Source organism: Anarhichas minor, unplaced genomic scaffold, assembly GCF_050575085.1.
Source record: "Anarhichas minor isolate MPS153535 unplaced genomic scaffold, ASM5057508v1 ptg000011l, whole genome shotgun sequence".
NCBI classification, from domain to species: domain Eukaryota; kingdom Metazoa; phylum Chordata; class Actinopteri; order Perciformes; family Anarhichadidae; genus Anarhichas; species Anarhichas minor.
The window spans coordinates 10,973,900-10,992,522 of NW_027466457.1; the positions used below are offsets into that span (position 1 = coordinate 10,973,900).

An 18,623-nucleotide genomic window follows, 5' to 3' on the forward strand; every position below is an offset into this window, starting at 1 on the left:
ATCCCACACAAGGATACAAAACAACTCAATAGATGTTTTTCACTGGCAGACATTGTGACGTGTCACAGTGGGGAAACAAATCGGTGTAAATGGTACACATTAAAAGAGAGTATTTACAAAAAATGGATAGAAATCAATGCAGAACCAGAGATATCATCTTTTTTATGCACCGCATTCTTCTTTCTTGTCAAAACCTGCCGCCCACATCACGCTATGCTATTAGTGGCTAATGTGTCACTTGAGGCAAGTTTTCAGATGTTGCTCAGCTCCCTGTGGAGCGACTAAAGACTGCATTCAACGTTATTTTCACGTATGCAGCAATACTCCCCAATAACTGTAAACAGACTTTTATGTGTAAAAATGGTGGCGTTCCCCTTTTAATATTGGTGTTTAGGTGTGTCAGTTTCAGGGTCCCAGTATCGTACATGATCGTGCATTGGGCTGGCTGACAGTGACACTTAAATGGAACATATAGCCATCATGAATGTTAGCTTCACCTGTTCTTGCCATGACGAGTCAAAATGTCTCGTCATGGAAAGATGAGTACAGTACATCAACGATGGCTTTGCTCCATTCTAAGTAAGCCATGCCGGTGAGCAAGCACGCTTGCAGGAATCCGATACGCCTAAATGGAATGCAGCCATCATAAATTAATGTTTTTATGAGACATGCTTTTCCTCATGTAGTTTTAATTGGAATAGGTCCGAAATACAATATATCATCTTTATTTAGATACACAATTTAATGGCCCAAACAAAATAATGTCATATTGAAATTCACATGACAACAACGTAACTTGCTACCATCATGAGAATCTGGGTTCCCTAAAAACGGAGTCACCAGCCAGACAAAGTTGAGAAACACTAATATATGACGTCAGTAGATATAAACTTACTAAACAAAATCTCACTTACCTCTAGTGTTATCTATCCATGCAGATAGTTTTGGTTTGGTTCAATACTTTGGGAAACACACTTACTTGCTTGTAGTTAGATGGGAAGATTGAGATTTTATCACTTTAACCACAAGGTTGGCGGTTCAATCCCTGGCTCCTCCTGTCCGTATGTGGAAGTGCCCTTGAGCAAAAGACTGAACCCCAAGTTGCTCCCCAGGCACCTTATAGAAAGAAGCCCACTGCTCCTAAAATACTTAGGATTGGTTGAATGCAGAGTTGAAATTCCATGTAATGTTTGTTATTATATGTGACAATTAGAATACAATAAATAATTAGTTAATATAAAGCTAGAGAGTGGAAGCAGGGGGAAAAGCTAGTCTCGCTATACTGCCCTCCGTCTACCAGCACATCTAAATGTAACAAATACCACATTGTGTTATGACTTAGAAAGGAGTCCTTATCTGGCAACATCATGGTGATGACTGAGCTACTCTATAACCTATGGTGTCACATTTTTTAAAAGAGAATATTTCTTCAGAAGAAAGTAGTTCAGGTGAAAACTTCGGTTTCTGGAAAGACAAATTATTGTTTAGAAATCTATAAGATCAATCATTTAAAAAAACACCCAAAATACAACCACAACTATCTGCATGACAAGTTACCAGTAGAGCTTGGTGAGGAATGTTTTTTTTTTTTGTAATATAGGTGACCCGCCTAAACTTTATTTGCATTTGTGGACAGAACACTTTTTTTCAGTCACTACTGTGCAAGCAGGAGAACCTCAATATATTACTCCACCATTAGCATTTTCTCCTTTTGCGTGACTCATGATAGTAAAGAAGGTGCTTCAGCACATGAACTGTAGTAGCTCTCAGTGCGGTTTTACACAAAGGCCCAGTGTATCTGGATCAGGGTCTAACCACTCACTTGCATTGACTTGAGGGTATAGAGGACAGAAAAAGCACAGCTCATCCTGCAGCCAGGTACAACTAATGCACTTCAACTAGCCTCCGAACAGATGGTTTGTGTGTCTGTGTGTGGGCGTGTGTAAGTGCGACAGAGTGATGATGTTTTGTGTGTGTGTGAATGTGCAATTGTATATACGTGTGAGGGAACAGGTCCGTGTGTGTTTGTACTCGGGACAGATGAAGTGAATCTGTGGTAGAGAGGGAACGAGATCGACGGAGAGGCGGGATGTGCCCGCCACAACATTTCAGTAAAGCAGTTATGTAATCGCAACCCAGGTAAGGCATAAGAGCTGTGCTACAGCACCAGCCCCGCTGTAAAATCCATCATCTATTATAGATCTATCACACAGGCCCACATGGCCCACCTGCTGCACATCATGCTGTCTGTACCAAGGCCCTGCTGATCTTCTGCACTGTGATATGTAGGCCGGCAGTGTTGAACACGGTCCATGCAAAGGTTTGAGTACCTGCAAAAAAAAAAAGTGTTCAATGTTCGACTGATTTTGGGGACGGTGTTTTTCTGATGCCATTTGACAAATATGCAAGCTGGAGTCATTTTCCCGCTCATTCTGTTAGCAGCTCTGCATAATAACTTCAAATCAATTCGTCCCAACTCTGGAGACAGACATTGCTTTTGAAAGCTGACACATCGTCAGCATCATCTATCATTTATAAATGGCCTAGAACACATTTCACAGGGAATCGCACCACCTCCTCCCTCTAGCGTTTTTTAGTGTTTTCTTACCGTATTCGGCACAATATATGATTTACCCCTTCAGAATCCCTCACAAATGTTAATCCAGTTGTCGCATAACAGTTTCTTTGCAATTCTTATGTTCAGTTATGTTTTTTTCAGTCATGTTGCTATTTAGAGTAGGCAGAGGTGCTCAGTATTGTTCTCAGCAGAATAAACTCTTGATGATGAATAGCTTGTGACAGATTATGTGATTTAAGACTACATTTGAGGTTCAAGGAACAACCTATGCTGTTCCATTCAGCCACTCAAGGCTATGTGTGATCTCTAATGGAGTGGGCCGTAGCCAGTGACTTCTGGTCATCCAGAGGGAGACTAGCTGTCATTACACGTTTGCATTACATCTTAGGTCACAGGGTTTGTGAGCTGTCTATTTCGGTTTGAATGGGGTTTGTTTGCGTTCATCCATGGATTCGGTTAAGACGCACTAGACTCCTTTGGACCGATCATAGTCAAAGACTTTGCTGTTCACTTTTAGTGGAAATCAGACTGCGTTTGGCTTCTCACAAAATGAAGACGAGTAAGTAACAGTTATTAGGCTTAATTTGACCGAGTAAAAGTGAGGCTGTAAGTCAAGTGAACAAGTCACCTCTCACTCATCAAGACTCAAATGCTACTCTATGCTATAGAGATGGATTTTGAAAACGTTTTTGAAAAAGTCGATTTAAGTTGGCAGATGTCAATCTGCTCCATAGTCTATTGGAAGTGACAGCAAAGGATGCTTGAACCTTAACTGACAACAGCCATGAGAACATCAAAATAAGAGCGCTACAGGTCAAATGATGTGCAGACGGAAGATATGGAAACCATTGACATTGAAAACATATCCAACATACCAATTTAAAGGAATAACTTGACATTTTGGCAAATGCACTCATTCGCTTTCTTTCAGAGATTCATATGAGCAGATTATTACCAGTTTAAAGACTGAAATACGAGGAAACAACTAGCTTGGCTCTGTCCAAAGGGTCACGACTTAAAACGTTATGTGTTGTATGTTTCATCCATACAAAAATCAAAGTCTAAAAAAGGAGTTGTCCATATCAAGTTTTATAATTTATCAGCTCATTTACACTACGCAGGAACAAGAACAACACGTGTCACTGCTACCTCATCCGCACATCCTGCCCGATTGCTACTGCACATGTGCAAACTTGCCAACTTGTACACACCTGTGGTTAAACACCTTTGTGCACCCTATTTTTTCCCCTGATATACTATAATGCTACATTGTGAACAACACATTTGTGTTGAAGTTGGCAGGAGAGCTAATTACTGCTGCAGCAGGGCTGTGCTGCGTCCTGCTTGGCTAAATCACGGAGCTAACCGCTAATGTCAACGGCGGTTGCATTGAGTTACATTATGATGCGTTCATGCTCTATTCAGTAAAAATGTGTACCGCGCGAAGATAAATGTTAATGTTTCATGGTAATCTCGTACAATTTAGTTTTAATAAAACATAAGTAGTGTTATACATCATATTTCTAACTAGTGTCTCATGCATAACTGGTTGGTCTCTCTGCAGTGACGCAGCACCATGCAGCACCACAGCGCTAAAGCTTTGCATTGTGGGCCGACTCTCACAGTAAATGACTATCTCACTGCCATCTCCATAATTGGAAAAGTAAAACTGCTTCTCATTTCTTTCTCCTGCCGCCTCAGTCCTTAGGTGAATGCATTATGCAAATACATCTCTCTCCAAGGCTGTGCGGCTTCTAAAAGGTAAATTGAAGGGTAATTCTGAGTCATGTGGAGCGCCATCCTAACCGGATTAGACCCTCCTTTGCATCTTATTACAGACACTTACATTCAATCAAACGCTGACCGCTCATCTCTACGTGGAGGAGTCATTTAAGGCTCCAGAATAGCGTGAACAGCACAAGAAAATGTGACGGTAATGTGAGGAAACCTGCTGCCGTTGAACACTGAGCCGTTAACACCGTGGGATGCTCTGCTGAGCTCTGTGTGTGTTTAAAGAGTGTGAGATCTGTCATTGGTTGCTCTGTTTTTGGAGGGCCTCTCGTCCCTGATCTTGATGAGTGTAGCCTGCAGGATGCCATCTGGGTTCTGTCATATGTTATTACTGTGCCACGCAAAGGCTGACATGGCTTATGTACAGCACTGTGTTGCTGTGGGTCAAAGTTGAGTGAGTGTGTGTGTGGAAGAGTGGGAGCTTTGTATGTGTTTGTTGCTGTTGAGAGTGAATTAATGTCAGTCTATTCATAATACTGTCGAAACAATTAGTCTTTTAATTTGTCATCGGGAAATTATTCAACAAGGATTATGATAATGACAAACATTTGCTAGTTACAGCATCTCCGTTTCTGTTTTATACCGATAAATATGTTCTAGTTTAAGAGACAAAACACATTTCAGGAAACTGTGAGGTACATTGTTAGCTTTTATCTGACATTTTATGGACTAAAAAATGTCAAGGGTGCCAATAATCGTGACCAAAAAGAGGGAAAAACCACCTCTGTCATTACATCTGTTACGACCGGCTCGGGAGTCGTAACATATAGGAGGGACACAACACCAAGTTAGGTTAAAAACAACCACAGCTGCCAGTTTATTTACAGGACACAAGTAAACTGTAGTGTGCAAATCCCACTGCAGACCAGGGTCTGGTGCCAGGCAGATGAGAGAGAGCGAGGGCGGAGCAAGGAGGCGCTTATATAGGTAAACCACATCCTCATCCAGGTGCCCTCAATCACTCGTTAGGGAGCTGCACCTAGAAGTCAAAAGACACAGAATACACACACATGCACACACACACACACACCCAAGCACAAACATTCACAGCAGGACATAGAACCATACGTAACACATCATCAATACATGTTGAAGATCTGTAATCTACCATTACATTTATAGTAACTCATACATATTTAACAATATTGAATATCATTTCGGAAATACATCATACTGAGGTTAAACGACATTTAAAACATTTTAATCCAATTTTTAATCAGTTCACACAAACATAACACACATTTCCAGACATGAATCATATTTTACATTTTGTAATCTAAGGTGAACTACAATTATCATTATCATTTATTCTGCTGAGGTTTGTAATTTTCCTTTCATAAATGTCTTTAATGATCATTCATTTATCAATAGTTTCGGATACGTTTTCTGTTGATTGACATGGCTCATTTTCTATGCACCAAATTGAGGTATATTCTTGATTCTGCATCTGTACGGTGCATCACCAAGGAATCCACAAATAGCAACGTGACCCGGCCTGATATATACAGCTGATCTGCAGTTATATTTATCAGCCTCATGACTATTAATAGTGACGGTGCACTGCAGTGCCCCTGCAGCTTGAATTTATACTTCTGTCTCACTGTGTGAGGCTGCTGTCTCCTGGATGTTGACGTCTTTGAAGATGTCAGTACAGCGTGTGGTTGTATTTTTGTCTGGAAATCCAAAACTATACAGTAGACATTCCTACCAGGCGATATTTGTTGTCTAATGCTATTTGCACAAACAGTAGCATTGTGAAAATTAAGTTCTTAAACGACGATAATATGTCAGTATTGTGTTTACAGCACTGTCCCCAAGGGGCCAAAATCTGAATTAATGTTGAAGTGCAGTTTAGTTCTTATCTTGTGTAGTTCAACACAAATCACCACAATGAGATTAAATTTCAAAATAAAAAATTTACATTTTTCCTCCCCAAATAATATATTGTAATATTTCATAAACCGTCAAGATTCTTTATTCACTGTCACAAAGACATTATTAATATGCTGTACTTGTGGCGTGAACTTGATTTCCATGTGCTGGCAGTAACGGATAAAACACAAAGGTGTTTGCATAGCAAACGGAGGCAGTGACTCGGAGCAATAATGACGAGAGCTACCAAACAAAAGAATCCAGCCAAAAGGAAATTGCTTATTTACCTGAAATGTATGACTCCTTCGGTCTGCAGCCAAAGCCATAAATAAGCAAATGAACTGATCTAACCGGCCTCTTTACAGGAACAGCTTCTCTGGTACAGTGGCCCAGTAGCCGGCTCTCTGTGTCTCCACTCTACTCGCTGCAGTCTCCCTGCGGAGGGAGTTCTGTTGTCATTTCCCAGCTCAGATTTATTATCCAGACACTTAGTTACAGAGGAGTTCAGCTCTGGGGTCGCTAGTGGCCGTAGTCATGGCTGTTCCCCAACCCCCCTGTGATGCCGCGGCCCAGTGAAAGTGTGATGAATGGGGATGCTATAGTGTGTGTGTGTACATGCTAAGATCCAGGCAGTGCTGAGGCTCTCTGCACTCCGGGTTTGTGTTTGAGTGAGGATGTTCATTAGGATCCCTAAGGAGGGCAGGATTGTTGTTCTGATGCTTCAAATCAAAACAGGGCACAGAAGAGACGCGTACCGAAACCTAAAATAGATGAAAGCACACACTGGTAAAACCTTGACGATAATACAAAGAGCTGTGATTGAGATCCAAAGACCGCGACATCTTTAGTTCAGGAATCAATATGGATATGAGGCTATCACTTACTGTTTGTCCAAACATGAGCCATGTTTTGGTCTTTCAAGGCCCAGTGTTTACTGCTTTCATTGTTCATTCTGATCACATTTTCCATGTGCGGTATCCGCTTCACTCCGGAACAGTCCACATATTTGAAGGGGAGGTTTTGGTGGGTGTTTTTTTTATAGATTTGTTTTGATAAAGACTGTAACAGGCCACGGTGGCTAAGTGGAGAGCAGGGCCGCCCTTCAATCAGAGGATCGGTGGTTCGATCCCCGGCTCTCCTAGTCGCATGTCGATGTGTCCTTGAACACTTAACCCCCAAAAATTGCTCCCGTACCTGTGCCTACGATGTGATGGAATCTGAATTGTAAGTCGCTTTGGATAAAAGCGTCTGCTCAATGACTTGTAGCCAAGAGAATAACTGTTTGCTGCAACGGTACTTTTGTTAATGTCTTTTGACAATATCTATCAATCAGACCACGGATGATGATTTAGGAGGTAAAGCACATATGAGGATGAGAACACATGTCATCAAGTCCAATACATTTGAAATATGAAAAATTTTCTAATGCAAAACCTGCCATGATGAGGTTCAACCCAGATTTTATCTGATTATTTATCAGCCAGAGTAGTTTCTTTTCTTTTCTCTATGCCATGATAATTGTATCATAATTGTCTGCCACTGGCACGTGTGTAACTAGCCGAAATGGTCATGCGTGGGGTCCACTCAGTCACTCAATTACCCCAACCCTCCTGCTGGCTCTGCAGCACAGCCTCCTGTATCGGCCTCCTTTCAAGGCCAGCAGCTTCCTCTGGAACTGCTCACTAGCCACAATATAGAGCACTGGGTCCAGGCAGCTGCTCACACTGCACATGGCCTCAAAGAACTCATAGCAGGCGTAGAGGACGTTGGTGTTGGATGGTGTGACTTGGTTATTGATCCTCATGAACATCAGGGTGACGATCATGACGTGGTACGGCACGAAGGAAACCACAAAAACAAGTATGGCAGCGGTGATGAGCCTCAGAGGCTTCCCTGCTGCCCGCGGGGCTCCTCTGTGCCTCGTACCCCTTGGGAGGCGCCTCAAAACCCGAACCGTCTTTACGTAAAAAGCCAGCATGACGCTGAAGGGCAGCAGGAAGCCTACTATTGTCCGGATGATGGTGATCGTCTTGACGTAGATAAAAGGGCCCTGGATGTGGTCCATACAAACGGCGATGTATTGTGGTCGCTGAACAGCAAAAGTCACAAATAGGTCCGGTATGGAGCACAGGACCACGGCGACCCATGCGCAGACCGAGCACAGCTTGGCTTTGCCCACGTCCCACCAGCGGAGAGAGCTGATCGGGTGCACCGTCCCGACATAGCGATCGAAACTGATCAGCGTGAGGAAGAGGATGCTGCCGTATATGTTGATGTTGAAGGAGATCTTCTTGAACTGGCAGAAGGTCTGTACGTCTTTGAGGTAGGGCCTCCGGATGGTGAAGTAGAGGCTGAAGGGGAGGGTGAGAATCCAGGCCGAGTCGCACAGGGCCAGGTTCAGCAGGAAAAGATCGCTGCTGCTCGAGGTCTTCCTGAAGCAGGAGTAGTTGATAATAGCCGCTACGTTTCCCAGGATGCCCACGGGAAGGGCAAAAGAGAAGAGAAGCAGCAGGATGTAGCAACACCACTGGGCGTTCTCAAACTGGCCGCAGAATACTGTTGACTGGTTCAGGAACTCCAGAAGCACCTCTGGGATCCAAGGACAGGAGGCAGAATTGTTACTGTATTATTATTGTTCATATCTTACCATGTTTTGAGCAGTAAAAGAGGAGGCCAGCATTTTAGTAGTTTGCCGTGCAGCCCAGAGGTGCAATTATTATTTGTTTTTGTCAAACCTTCACCACAACCTTTACCTGACATTAATAAAGGGTTTATTTCTCATAACCACAATATTTTAACCCTAACGCATAAATAAAGTTCTCTTACCAAATGAAGGCCAATATGCTAATTCCTGTAAAAGCAAGCTGTGTAAAACATAATGCTGTTACACCATCTAACTTCTTTTAGGTTCTATAAAACACAGTGGTCATTCTGTTCTATATGTTATACTCACTTTAGTTGGTTTCGTTTTTTTCCCAGATTTTAATAACCTCCACAATAATGTATGTCTCCCTCTGTTTTATTGACTCTGCCAGTAAGCCCTGTTCTCAGACTGTACTTTAAGTAAGATGTGTCACCCACTCTCTCCAAGGGCCCTTTCTTATTTACGGTAACTGTCTCCATAGTCTCAGAGCGTCACCAGCGTGTCCAGGAAGCTGTCTGCTGCCAACAATGAAACCTGGGGCCTGTTGATCTATTGCCAATATGTCAGATAGTAAATCCATTTTTCAAATAAGCAGATGTCAACTATTTACTTTTTGCACATTTCCACCAAGATCATGACAGAAAAGGCACATTTTTAATACGCTATTAATTATCATACAGCTACACAGCAAGTAATCATTTTAGGAAGTATAAGGGTAATGTAGACAGTATTTACATTTAAACAACAGCTGTGTCAGGAAATTTAACTAAAAATGATAATTAGACAAATAATCAAGTTTTTTTTTAGTTATTGTATCATAAATTTGGAAAGTTGAAAAGATCATTTTTTATCTAGAATGTTGTTAGTGAATGGTTACCTCCTGTAGCTGTGTCAGACTTGTTGCTGTTGAGGAGCGGTATCATGATGAATGGAGACGGTGATCACATCTCGGGTCGCCTTCACTCCTCCACCTGCTGTGTGCTTCTCATTTGTCACGAGCTGTTGCTGCACTCCCCTACCTGTGTGTGTGTGTGTGTGTGTGTGTGTGTGTGTGTGTGTGATACAGGAAATCACTGTTAAAACATGTAAGCTACATTCAGTAATTGCTTGTCTGTGTGCGCCGGTGCAGGTGTTTAACTGCTGATCTCTGCTAGTTATACTGTTTGTGTTTCTGGCTCCAGGTCCTCTGGGTGTCCTGTGAGTTGATTACTCCTTTAAATTAGGTGACTTTCTGGAACTATTGCACGTGATCTCATTATCAGAAAGGTAACCGTAACGTTGGCAGTTTGAATCCCTTGAGTGACTGAGACAATGTGGACTGGATTGGGAGTCCTAACAACATTGTTGTGCCCTTAAGAATTACTGTGGATTTGAACATACACTCAGTGGCCAGTGTTTTAGGTACACCTGCAGTCCTGCAGTGAAGAGCGGTGTTTCTGCTATTTAGCCAACCCTCGTTGATATAAATTGGGGGGGACAAATTAATAGAAACACCTGTCAATATAGTGCAATACAATTCAACAACAACACAAACTCCCTAATGATCGTACAGTTGAATCGACACCTCTCTAAAACAAAAACTGAACATTATAACCTTCATCAAAGTAGGATTTATTGCAGGACTTTTTTATTAGACTGCATAAGTTAAAGGAAGGTGTAGTGTATAAAAGGCCCCCCAGCCCCAGCTTCTTCAATTAAAATATTGGTTTCACTGGATTTGTAGTGTGTGTAATCTTGTTCACTATTTACTAAAGTTGAAAGCAGCTTCCTTGGCAGGCTGCTTGGCCTAAACTATAGAGTGGAGACTAATGTCTGGATACTCCTCTGCCACCCACTGCACGTGTCCGTTTATCACCACTAGATGGAGACACAGCTGCATGTTTGATTTTCATTCGGAAAACAACTTTAGAAGTGGATATGATCTCATCCCAAACACGACACTATAAATAGCTTCAGAGGAATGATTCTGTAAATACTGTCAAAGGGATTCAAACTGTAGTTTCATTATTTTGAGTAGTACAGCAGCTTGGTCCATGTTAGTGGGTGTGTTTGCAGTGTGGGTGAGTGAAAGTAAGAAACAGATAAAACATGTGTCCCTCACAGTTTTTTTTTTTTTCGTGTGTGTGTGTGTGTGTGTGTGTGTGTGTGCGCCTGTGTGTGTGTGTGTGTGGCTGCCTTGTGAATGTGTTGTTGTTGTTGTCCCCTGCCGGGCTGAGCCTCGCAGCGGGCAGCGCTCATGAATCACACCTTATCGGGCTCCTCCACTGTCGGGAGGTGCAGTGACTCAAGCGGCTGGGCTGAATAGTCTTGAATCACCCCCCCTAGTTAAATCCCGCCCATATAGGCTGTGAGAGGGCGGCTGTGCTCGCTGGCGCGGCGTGCTACTTTAAAAGTCAGATCTGCCGATACACACTGTGCTCCTACATCTAAGCCAGGGCTCATTGGCACTTGAGGCAATTAAGTTTACCCATGCAAGTCAATTCAATTATGCATCTGTGATGAGCCCTGAAATACCACAGAGCAAGACGTATGGTGTGGCCTCGCACTAAACCTTGCTTCTGCTTAAAACGCCCTCAAAATGTACGGCTGACTAGTGTTATTAAGAGAATATTAAAGTTAATATTCCCTTCTGTAAAGCTTAACAATCAGTTTTACCTTTGGTCGGTTATTATCACTGCAGATCTGTTGTTCGCTAAGATGTAAAGGGTTACTCTGCATAATATATCTGAACCTACAACAGGAGGTCCCATTCATTATAACTGCACTTTAACTCAACAGAGATCCTCATCTCCATAGGAATATCAACATCTTTGTTTTTGTGTGAGCAGCGAGGAAAAAAAACCTAAAAGTGAGCAAGCTGAGATTGAACAGCATGTAAAACTATTGGAGAGTGAACCAGCCAGGCTGTAATGGGAAAATAAATGGAGCATTCTGCTTTGCTGTGTGTGTGTGTGTGCATGTGTGTGTGTGTGTGTGTGTGTGTGTGTGTGTGTGTGTGTGTGTGTGTGTGTGTGTGTGTGTGTTTGTGGAGATAAACACAATGAGGTCCCAGAGGAGCTGTAACTCAAAGGGATGCTGACTGAGCTGGAGGAGAGAAAAAACAAAGAGTTGTTCCTGGGAAGATGGCACCAGATCACAGCAGAGGGAGAGCCTCAAAGTGTGTGTGTGTGTGTGTGTGTGGGTTCACTGTATGAGGACTGTTCATATTAGGGAGTAGATAGTTATATTTACCTAAATCCTGATTAAATATGTATCCAGTACATTTATATAGCATGTGTAGCCCTCTCAATCTTTTTTTTTTTCTGCGACAAACCCAAAAATTTGGGGGAAATTCTGCGATGATAGAACCGTAAGACATGGAAATAATATGTATAGGGGACCTTTTAATGCGGTTTTCAAATTCTGATCAACCAAGTGTTGAGTGCATGATTATTCATAATGGATATACTGTCATAACTTTCTCACATAAATTTAGTTTTTATGTCTTTTTTTTAAATTTCTGCATTGTTCAAATCACAATTTGTATTAGTGTAATATAAATGAAAGAATAAGGAAATGTAACAAGTTGAGTAAGTCAAGCTCCAAGACATTTCCACTGGTTCCTCTCTTCTACAGTACCAGTAGACCAGCTAGCAACCCAAAAGTCAGTTACGTAACCCTCAACTTGCAGGTGGTAGCAGTCCTTTAAAAAAAAAAAAAAAAAAAACGATTTAATTTGCAAATCCTATTTGACCCAGGTCTGAGTGATGGTGGTGTAACAAACACCCTAAATGTACAAAGTGGATTGCTTCTGTTACACGAGCAGTGTGGGAGGTAGATCAAGGACTATTACATTATGCACCCCTAATTGCATCACACATGGTATTATTCAGATCTCTCAGTAATTTATACTTTACTTATGTAATGCTTTTTCATAATGCCACTCTGACCAGAAAAACATGTCCTTGAATTAAAGATATAAATATGTTTCTGTTTTGTCATTAGGGGGCGACCAAAATAACAATTAGTCCGTCATTAGATTCATAGCTGGCCACGGAGGAGCTATAAGCAGCCACTGTAGTCTTTTCAAGGTACAACAACAAGCTAAACGTCGTATAAGAAGAACCTTGTTCGTGAGGAGTGGTGAGCGCTGCCACCACCAGAGGACAAGCTCGTGGGATTATGCTCTCTGTGCAGAGGCCTGCATACCTGAATCAATCTCATGCTCTGCCAGAGAAACGTATCTCAATCATTTGATTGCAAGCCATGCATTGTATTAAAACAAAACACCACAGGTCACAACTGTTTGAATCATTTCTCTAATCATGCAGAGCTCCCATCACGAAACAAAAGGCGAGCATCAATCCACTGACATCATGTCCAACAGATGCATGAAATGATGTGTACGTGGAATATTTTCTGTTGGGGTTGCTGATGAAATTGGTCAGGATAAAACAATCACTTCAAGGCCGTGGAAGTGACACCTCGGAGTGGTCTTTAATCTTAATTTCAGCGCTAAAAAGGGCACGTTGTCTGACAGAGGGGGACATTATTGATCTGTGTGACTAATTTATTTACTTTCATCTTCATTTTCGTGGCCGTACATGTTAGCAGGTTGACGTGCTGTTTGAACCCCCCCACTGACAGCAGTGTCCTTGTCATGCCTCCTTTAGGTCGATACCTGCGCCTGAAAATGTTCCGCGAGGATCATGGCTCCTGGATGACCATGTTCTTCAGCGCCATCCTCTTCCTCTTCATCTTCTCACACATCTACAACCTTTTCCTGCTGATGGCTGGGAGCATGGAGTAAGCCATTCAATCTCTCTCTCTCTCTCTCTCTCTCTCTCTCTCTCTGCCCCCTTTTTCCTCATTCTCTGCTTCCCATTTGTAAAAGCCACTGTACGCTCCCCTCCGGCGGGCGTGATTGATCTAAACGTCGCGCCTGAACAGAGACTCAATGGCAGTATGATTAATCAGCCCGGACTTTAAATCACAGGTAGGCGCAGGCAAGAGGAGGGTGGTTAATCCTGAAAGAGCACCTTCAGCACCCACACTTATTCTCCCATGATCTTTTTTTTTTTCTTACATATCTTTGGCCAAAAACCAAGGTGTGTTTGCCATGTCTCTCTTGGATAATGCCTTGCAACTGCGCACTGCAGAGCCTGACACCCACCCACACATCAAGCCAGTGACAGGAATCCGTTTATGCATCTGCAATGTGTCCGTCTAGAGGTAGGAAAACATGCCCTTGAAGCCAGCCAGCCAGACACGAGGTTGCCACGAGGTGATTTACCGTTTTGTGTGTTTGGGGGCTGTAAAAAACTGTGTGGCAGGTGTCTATTCCGGTACAAGCTGTCAAGAGGGAGGCCATGGCTATAAAGGGATCTGTCCGTACACTGCTGCTTTTCCATATTAACAACACACATCAACTATCCATACGGTGCAGGCAGATGAAGGCGATTAGCTTGCAGGCAAGTTGTTGTGTTTTTTTACGGCCAGAGGGATGCGTTCGCATAATCAGCCCATCTGTCACTCCGGCCAGCGCGGTGACACCGGCATCCATCTTGTCCCGTCTCTCCGGTCGGCCGGAGAAAAAGGAAGCGAGCGGCTGAGCAGAGAGGTGCAGGACCGCTGAGACGATGAATGTTGCTTGCTCAGGGAAAAGTTACATTTGCTGGCGCGCTGAGTGCATCTGTCACAAAGAGGATTCCTTTTTACTGCCTCTCATTTGTGCCTTGAAATGCCGAGGAAGAGGGGCCCTTTAGAGTCCGTCAGTGCATCTCTTTGCCGTTCGGACTCTTTCACTAGATGACATTCGGATAATACTTCAGGAAAAATAATGAGTCACTCAGGCATTTTCAGAGATGAAAGTAAATAATTTATAATATGATGTATAATTTATGTCCATCTAACATGTGCAAGTCACTCTGCTCATATTAGCCGCATCACTTCGTCCAGATATAAAAAGTAGCAACCACAACAGCCTATTAAACAATTAAACTGGCTGACACGCCACTAAAACCCACCCATTGCTCTGGATGCGTGTTGAGCAGCGACATCAGTTATCCAACAATGTAAGGCTCTCCCCACGAAGACAGATGGTGCTGTTGTAAAGCGAGTGAGCCCGCCGCTGCCAAGACACCTGGTCTTTTTCTGCACTTGTCCCAAACCCCCCCCCCCCCCCCCTCCTGTCCCGCTTCTCCCGCTTGTTTTCTTTCTGCTCCAGCAGCGTGTCCACTGAGGACCCGGGCCCTGCCAAAAACCATTAGTGTTCACATCTCTGTTCAAGACCGACATCTAAGAGCAATGTTCACACTCTGCCAGGATGCCCCTCGGAAGACGGTCTCCCGGCTGCGATAGCATGAATGCAGCAGAGTGAGTGGAAAAGGGGGGGTGTGGGCTGAGAGGATGGGAGTCCTGGGGAAAGGGGGAGCGGGAGAAGTGGTCCAGCCCCGATGATGCAGTGAAACTTAAGTCTTTTGATCCATGTCCAAACCCTATTTGCATCGCCCCCTTCACTACTCCAACCAATCCCTCACCCCCACAGCAAGGATGTTGTAGTTTTCTCTTTAGCTACAGCACAAAGGGAAAGTACAATATCCCTTTGTGACTGCAGCTGCCCCTCTGTGGGAGTGAATGGTGTTTTTCCTTTTTATTTGTACCAAAAGAACAAGCCGCTGCGAGGTATTATTACTGCTAAGGGTTTTTAAAGGGTAGGTATTTTGGAATAGCTGGCTTTGACATCTAGCCATGATGGTGCACTGCAGGGGATGCTCTTCTGCTGGCTAGACAGGGCGTCCCACACACACACACACACACAGACACCAACCACATATTGTTCATGTCTCGCACCTTGCTCAAGTTAGCTGGGACATGCATGTGTGTGTTGAGTGTGCGTGTTGAGTGTGTGTGTGGCGAGGTCGGAGGGGGAAGGGAGGGGGGGGGCGTTAGCGTCTGTCTCCCTGACCTGATGCCGTGTGCCGCCCGTGCCCTTCGCTCATTAATATGCTTTAATTTTCTTTGCCCTTTCAGGCTGTCTTGAGCTTGATTTAATCAAAACGAGCGATACGTCCACAAAACCGCGCTATCAGGGCCGTAAACAATCACTGATAAGGGATTGTACATCTTTCCGGATGACAAGTATTTATTCATGTAAAATGGATTCATCAGAGCCGTTATCTCTCGGCTCCAAGAGATTTCCAGACTGCGTAATTGTACACATGTCCAACAGTGCCAATATTTAAACAGCCTCTTCTCAACAGCTATCAACCTGTTACCTGGCTTATATCATATCAGGGGGGGGAGAAAGCCAGTCCATTGTGGCACCCTGGGAGCTGTAAGCCTCACTTGTTACCAAACCCTCACATCTGGGCTATTTGCATTTTAATGTAACTGTCAGATTAGGAGGGGGGCTGTTTGTGTGAAACCAGGGGAGTGTGACCGCCCAGGGAGTTTGACGGACTTCATGAATGTTTTGTCACGCCGCACAATTCCATTCCGCCATCTTACGGCGCCATTACCAGCCGAAATCGGCCCCTAATTAGATGGTGTTATTTAATTAAGACGGCCCAATGCGTGGTGTACACATTAATCATGACTAATTTAGAGGAAGGGGGTGGTAAAGTACGTGCAGGTGGAAGTAAGGAGGGAGGGAGGGAGTTTGTTGAGCTGGAGTGGGACAATAAAGCTGTAAAATGACTTCCATACTTCTCCTGTTTGTTACCCAGTAAGGGGAGAGATGGATGGGTGTCAGGATAGGGGGAGGAAGAGGGGTGAGCTGAGCAAAGGGTGGGGGGAGGGTTGCAGCTGGTGGATATCTTTGATGAGGAGCAGGGAGGGATGGATGTGGCATTTGACTACAGTGGTACCCTAAGTGGGATTAGACCCCGTCATATGAGGGCATTTGTTTACTTTGTTTACCATGATCCTTTGTGCGGAGTGCATGCGCGTCCCCCTCGTCTGTCTGTTTGCTTGTCTGGCACTAAGCTGGGGTAATACCACGGACAAGTAGATTTAAAAGGCTGAATAAATAGCACGTCGTGGTATGTAGAGGCCTCCTGTTGCATGCAATCACACATGGGACTTGTTGCTGCCAGCTGCGGGTTCTATGATCTGGCTTTTAGTTAATGCAGAAATGTATCGAAAGGGGTTTGGATTTGAATTAAACTAAATATATATATATTTTTTATTTATTTTTTTCAAGCAAATATGTCCAACATTCTCTGGTTTGTGCCACTCAATTGTGACATTTCTCGTTTTTCTTCTTTTTTCTGTTGAAGAAAGTTCTTTGGCTTTTGAACAATCACATAAAACAACGAATATTTAGTTTGGTAGCATTTCTGTTTAATCAATAACTGTTAGATTAATCTATACCAAAAATAATCATCAGCTGCAGCCATAATGAAATAATTCTTAAGAATGTCCGTGTTTAACTGAACTAATTTGCTTGTCATAATATTTGGGACAACACAGATATACCATGCGGTACCTTGTCATAAACAGCTTTCATTATTAAGACTTAATATAGAAACCTGTGGCTGTATTTAAAACGCAGGACACATCTTGCGGTCTAGCTTCATTGATCTTTCCTTGCCTTCGTCACTCTGCTGCTCTCATACTTTCACACACCCACACCTACTTTCTAAGCATATCTGCTGGGGTCGTTCACACTCCTACACATGCACATTACGTTGGTGTCTTGAAAATGACTCATTACTTATTTATCGAGTATTTAGTAAGTGTAAAGCGTTTCCATGAAAGTCATGTTCTCGGCTCTCAGTATACCTCTGAAGCAGACCGTGTGCAAGATGAAGCGGTGAAGTCGGTCATTTCCTCTCTCATTTTATTATCCTGCTGTTTTCTGGGACAGAGGGGAGGAGCATCAGCTGTGGCTGCAGCCCAGTTGTCCCCCTCATACGTCACTGTCACATGAAGACAAACGGCCACATTGTAAACAATAAACATCACAACCTTGACGGCGGCGTGCGTCCACCGGGAATATACAATATGTATTATATTATAGATGAATGTAAGTGTGTGTGCGTATGTGTAGATGGAAGGTGGGGCGCAGTGCTGTGGCAGGACAGATGGATGATCCATGCATGCGTTCGTGTTTGTGTGTAAAACTACAGTCAGTCTTTTTATGTCTACATTGTGTTTCAGTACCGTTAGTACCTGATAACATCCCAGTTCCAGTCTTTCAAAGCTTCACGTTTTCTTACCAGCTGTCTAAAGTGCTTGAATTTTAATGTTATTGTTGAAATTGTAAAAAATGTACGAAAACGTTCTACTTCTCAACAAAAAATATTATTTAATACACAATGGGTTTTCTGCTAGTGACAACAATATTTAAGGTAGCTTTTACATGACATGTTGAGAAACATATGTTCATGTCCCAGTTTACATGATTCTAATGATATCCAGGTTTCTGATCATCTTTGCCGTCAGTGCCGGTGTGTCTTTGATTTTTGTTTTGATTCCTCCTTCTAATCTTCAGAATTTTACTGATATTTCAGCATGTAGACATTGCATTGGTAATTATATTTTTCTTTTCTTCACTGACTACCTGCTTCATGTCTTGGATTTAGCAAAGAACCTGTTCTCCAGTTAGTATTTTCAGATTTTTGAAACAAGAATATGGTGTTTACATGTGCAAAAACATGACCAGGATGCTGAAGATAGAAATGAAAGTAAAATAATAATGACTCTTGTCCATCGGTATAAGGAGGACATCAGGTGACGTGATCATAGAGCGGCAAA

The 18,623-nt window shown here is 43.1% G+C and overlaps 1 protein-coding gene across 1 annotated transcript in view; it reads left to right on the forward strand.

The window, feature by feature from the left end:
• Window positions 1-18,623, forward strand: part of tmem117 (transmembrane protein 117) — a 38,220-nt gene that overhangs the window by 3,135 nt on the left and 16,462 nt on the right. The window contains exon 3 of the mRNA XM_076089411.1: window positions 13,538-13,670. Within this exon, the coding sequence (XP_075945526.1) occupies window positions 13,538-13,670 (133 nt within the window). The remainder of the gene's footprint in view (window positions 1-13,537; window positions 13,671-18,623) is intronic.